General features: G+C 45.7%; 1 protein-coding gene across 1 annotated transcript; it reads right to left on the bottom strand.

The window, feature by feature from the left end:
* Positions 1-472: 472 nt before the first annotated feature.
* MAFB (MAF bZIP transcription factor B) lies at positions 473-3,944 on the bottom strand. The gene has a single exon (XM_032767403.2). It carries the CDS (start codon positions 3,362-3,364, stop codon positions 2,429-2,431), a length of 936 nt encoding a protein of 311 aa, XP_032623294.1. The 5' UTR covers positions 3,365-3,944; the 3' UTR covers positions 473-2,428.
* Positions 3,945-5,575: the final 1,631 nt, after the last annotated feature.

Raw genomic sequence — 5,575 nt, 5'->3', positions numbered from 1 at the left:
ACACTGCACTACGCCTCCATTGCCAAAGAGACCTTCAGCTCTTGAATGTAACAAGCTGGCTGCCAGCGTTCTAAGGTTTGCTACAGTGAGTCCATACAAGTGTCATCAGTAAGAACCATCCTGCTATTTGATGTTGGGTTTGAAAATAGCACCCTGAGCTGCTTTAGCGTCTATCAGTGCACAGCAAATCCCATGAAATTGTGTTAGAGCGGAGTCTGAAGCCAAAACTACAGTGTAGAGTAAACCATGCTAAGGGTTAGAAACTGATTTTGCAGCTCTGCACAGATGTGTGTGGAATAATGACCCTCGTTGTAGAATTAAAATAAACTTCCAAAAAATCACTTTTAAAACCCAACGATGCACGTCAAAGATCATTTTAGCTGGATCATGCCCTTTAGATATGTATTTAAGGTGCAAGAAAGTTTAAACAGAAGACATTGGAGAAGTAAACCTTTCAAAGAAATGCCATTTCAATTATTTTAATAAGCAAAATAGGAAACAATTTTAATAACCAAAAACAGAAACCAGTCTGAATAAAACTACAATAGACCAGGTTTTTTAATATTTTTCATATCATAAGCAGGATTTGAAATTGATCCCTTCAGAACTTTACATGAAATAAAAACAATTTTTTCGCTGCTGCAATGTTTTGATTTCAACACAGTTGAATCAGTAAAAAACAAAGATCGTTTTCTGATGCATGACTAATATCCACAATATTTAAAACTGCAAGCACCATGCTGTTCATTACAATCTTGTTATTACTGTTAATTTATAAACTAATACAAACTTAAAATGCATCCGGCCAGCAGTGCCAGCAATCAATCCTAAAAGGAAACTAAAATAAGTTTTCATTTTGGTATTTTTGTCAGTGCAACGTAAAATCCTTTTTCTGACCTGCAGGAGGAAAAAAAAGTAACACCCATAACACTCCAAGCTATTACTATACAACTGCAAAGAAATTTGGCCAAAACTTTTGCTGCATGAGGAAGCAGAGAAGCAGATTAAAAATCATTGCAAATAATACACTTAAGTTGCAGTACGTCTCTTTAAAAAACGTTTCAGTTTTCTATACATTCCAAGCCCTTTCATCCTCTGTTGCCATTGATAAACCTAACTGAAATCAGAACTGGAACTGATACACGTTATTGTTGCGTACTGTTCCGCCTACAGCGATTGCAACTGACTCATGTCATCCTGGGTTTTGGAAATCAAGAATCAACTGTTTCTTAAAAGAAAATACATTGTAAATTCTTTGTTTCCTGAGTGTATAATAAATCAGAGAAAAATATGGCCAAAGCTATGCGCATTGCTGTCTGATGACTGTCCTGACATGAAAGTAATAGGTTCACTGCCACTTAAATTGTGGAGTAGGATATAGCTGCTAGGCTGCTGGCCTTTTTCACTATTATTAAGTTTAGGTTTGTCAATGCAATCGAGTTGCTTTTATTCTGCCCCAACAAACAAAAACCAAAATGAAAACTAAAGAAAAAATTACAACTTAAAAGTGCACCAAATATACAAAGTTGTTTTCTGAATGCAAATACAAAAATGCCCATAATGTTTTTTATTCTCTTTACTTTAATAACAAACCATATAACCAGCCTGATGAAATGTTATTTTGTCTTCCTTTGCTGTTTGATGTGGCAGATATTTACAAGCTAACAACTAGAACAAAACAAAACAAAAAACCCCAAACAAAAAAAACCCAACAAAACTGCACAAGTAGTAAAAAGTTGATAACTTGTGATGCTTTTCTTATCAATGAAACAAAGCTATGAACGATGATCAACATGCTAAAGTTAAACAAGAAAATGGTACAAAATAGAAATTATTACCATACATGTCCAGCATGCAGGATTAATATTTTTAATGCAGATTTTCGTATTTTTTCTATATAATCAAGCAGGCAATAAAACTGATGTTTTTTTCTTGTCTTGTACTGAATGTCCCATCTGAATCCCGTAACTATTTCTCAAAGCAGGCAATATATGAGGGCTTTGCATATATTGTCCTTTACTTATTCGCCTTTCCAAGCAGGTAAAATGTGCATAAGCTGCTGCTGCATGAGTCTTCTTTCCTTGACTCCCAAGCAGGTAATATGTTATAGATCGCTTGTTCATTGTCCCTTAAAAAAACCAACGAGCCCATATAGTTCTGAAAGCAAGCGATCTATAAAAACGCTTTGCATGTCCTTCCTTTCTTCTGTTTCTTTCTTTAACTGGCGAACTAAAGATAAAAGTTGCACGTCTCTCTCTCTCCCCCACCTACCCCCAGCCTACTTTTCACAGCTAATCTATAAAGACAGGATGCTGCAAATATTAAGTCTCTCTTCTTCCTCTCTACTCGAGCAGGCAGATGGATGGAGATGTCAGAGGAGGATGGGAGAGGCGGAGGAGGAGATCAGGGGGGGTTGTGATTAAAGGACTCACATGAAGAACTCAGGAGAAGATGGGTTGTCACTGGTGGATCCGGCCTCCCTGAAGCCATTGCTGGCAAGTTTCTCACACTTGAGCTTGTAGGCATCTCTTTCTCTGGCCAGTCGGGTCACCTCTTGCTTGAGCTGTTCCACCTGCTGGATCAGCTGGGTCTTCTCGTTCTCCAGATGGTGCTTCTGCTGGACTCGCTTATACCTGCAGGACTGGGCATAGCCCCTGTTCTTCAACGTCCTCCTCTTCTGCTTGAGGCGGATCACCTCGTCCTTGGTGAAGCCCCTCAGGTGCCTGTTGAGCTCCCTCACCGACATGGAGACCAGCTGTTCGTCCGAGAACCTGTCTTCCACGCTGTTGGAAGAAGGGTGCTGCTGGTGGGCGTTCTGCAGCTGCTGGGAGGAGGTGGAAGAGGTGGAAGGGGTGGGAGACGCCTGGTGGTGGTGGTGGTGGTGATGGTGATGCGGGTGCCCGTTGTTGGCCAGGTCTTCGTGGGTGACCCCCGGGTACTGGTGGTGGTGCTGCTGCTGGTGATGATGGTGGTGGTGGGCCCGGAAGCTCTCAAAGCTTTGCAGCTGCTGGGGCATCTGGTGGGACCCGATGAGGGCTTCCACCGCGTCCTCTGGAGTGAGGCTGAGCGCCTCGGGGTTCATCTGCTGGTAGCTGTTGGCCATCCAGTACAGGTCCTCCAGGTGGGTCTTCTGCTCGGTGGGGCTGAAGCTGGGCGAGGAAGGCACCGAGCTGCAGGGCGTGCTGATGGGGGTGGAGGAGACGGAGCCGGCCGGCTGCAGGCGGGTGCAGTGGCGGCCGGGCCGGTCGGCTCTGCCCAGGGGCTCCTTCTTCACGTCGAATTTCATCAGGTCGAAGTCGTTGACGTACTCCATGGCCAGGGGGCTGGTGGGCAGCTCGGGTCCGATGCTCAGCTCGCCGGCCATGGCTGTCTCGCAGGCGCCTCTGGGTTGGAGCGCTCACTCCAGGGCACCGTCCGGGGGGAGGGCTGGCCGCGCTCCCTCGGACTCCAGGTCAACTTCGCTGCTGCTGCTGCTGCTGGCGGCTAGCTGAGAGCAGCCAAGCCAAGCAGGCGGAGGAGGCGGAGGCACCCGGGCCGCGAGGCGTGGGGTAGCGGTGTCTGCAATGCAATGCGGGCTGCAGAGGCTCCCACGGCTAAGAAAACCCCACGGGCGAGGAGGGGAGGAAGGAAGCAGGAGCCTCCCCACCGCAATGCTGGCGTTGCAGGTTGGCCTCTTTTGCAAAGGAAAAAGCAGGAGAGATTCTGTGCCCCGACTGGGGTCGGTTTGTAAGTCCTGAGCCTCGGCCCCCCCCTTCACTGCAGGCGCGGAGCCGGAGCCCGCTGCAACTTTCCAGGCAGAGCAGCGGGCGGCGTGTGCTGGAGGGTTGCTGTTGGATGGGTTATTTTGGTGGTCGGAGTTTTTGTTCGCTCGCTCTCGCTCGCAATGAAGGGAAGGGGTGGGGGAGGTGGGGAAATCTTGTCTCTGCTTTAGCTGCCGCCTCCAGCTCCTGTTGTGCAGCTGTGATTTGCGAGGCAGCCCCCCTGGCTGCTTATATTCCTTTTCTGATGACACTCAGGGAAAGGGGGCTGGGACCGCCAAGCAGCCTCTCCAATGGGAGCTCGGCCGCGGAGATCCTGGGGCTGCCGGAGGAGGGGCCAGGCTCCCACAATGTGACAGCTCCCAACGAGTCAGCTGACTAGCAGCTGGAGAACAAGACCAGGCAGCAACTCCAACCCCCTTTTTTTTCTTTTATGTTTTAATCTTCCCACTTTCTCTCCCCAATCTGCTCCCCCTTTTTCTCTCCCCTCCCTTTCTCTCTTAACCGGTGTAATTTACAAAGAAGGAGTGGAAGGCAATCCAGCGTATGTTTCACTTGCTGGCCATCCCTTTGTTCTAAATATGACAAAGTCCCTCTGCCCACTCTGTTTTGTGGAGGTGGGAGGATGGAATGGTTTGAGTGCAACTTTTCAGTGTCTACCTTCCAGGAGAACAGTCAAAACACTTAATCTCTTGCAGGATTCAACTGTGATCGTTGCATGTTTGTGCGTGTGTGTGTGTGTGAGAGAGAGAGAGAGAGAGGGTTAGGAAGAAGACGAAAATAAAAAAATATTTGCCCACAGTCTGAGTGTGCCAGCTGTGGTTATATAATCGAAGAAAACCTCAAGTTAAAAATACCTCCCCAAAGTAAAGCAGTTAGCACTGGCTCAGACTATTGCAAATCTCGGTGCGAAGGGGAAAATATACTGTAATTACATTTCAAATTATAAGGAAGATCTTTGATTTCCTCTTCTGCTCCTTGAGTGACTGCATGCAAAGAAGAATCGGCTTGTAAGATTTTTTTTTGTTGGGGGGGGGGGTCCAGTAACAGAATTGTGTTTTTGTCTGAACATTTTGTAACGATTAAAGGAGATTAAGGCTTTTTTTTTAAAAACTGTCTTTACGCTCAAACAGACATAAAGGACGACCCCAAGTGGCCGTTTTGAAAAAAGCATCAGCTATTGGAGATAAAGAGAGGAGCACAGAGAATTACAGCTGAAGATTGGTGCGGAGGGGTGAGGACGACAAATCTGTGTAAGAGGAACAGAAACAAACAAGGAACATTTCTGAGATAATGAGCTTTAACCTCTGCCAACAGGGTTAATGTCTCCCTTTAAACCCCCAAATGGAACATAGAGAACGTGTTGAAATGATCATTCTCTGCTTGTCTGCTGGGTTTCCTTCATCCACCTGTCTCTTTCGACACCCACAGTAATAATACCACTGTCGTTTTTCTGTCTGTGTCATTATTCAATTACTTAGTTTCTGATGCAAACACAAAAGTCAAGACTGATTTTCATGATGGACAGAAGCACCTTTCAGGAAAAAAAATGTTGTGTTATTTTTTTCCTCCTCTCCTGAAAAAGAGTCTATTCAAATCTCAAACAGAAAAAAGCAGGAATATTTAAAAGTAGCCCAGAGCTCGATCTCAGATCTGCTGCAGCACGGAAAGAGTTAGATGTAATATATACTGGGTGTTTTTTCAGCTCGAATTCCAATGATTATTTCTACTTTTCCAGCCCCGACCTTAGGCAAAATGCGACGACTTGCTTTATTTGTGTTCCGTTTAAAATGAACCATACACGGGGTCGCACACAG

The sequence above is a fragment of the Chelonoidis abingdonii genome, chromosome 14 (genome assembly GCF_003597395.2).
Source record: "Chelonoidis abingdonii isolate Lonesome George chromosome 14, CheloAbing_2.0, whole genome shotgun sequence".
Lineage (NCBI taxonomy): Eukaryota > Metazoa > Chordata > Testudines > Testudinidae > Chelonoidis > Chelonoidis abingdonii.
Note: the sequence above shows the minus strand (reverse complement) of the source record. Positions and strands in the feature narration are given on the sequence as shown.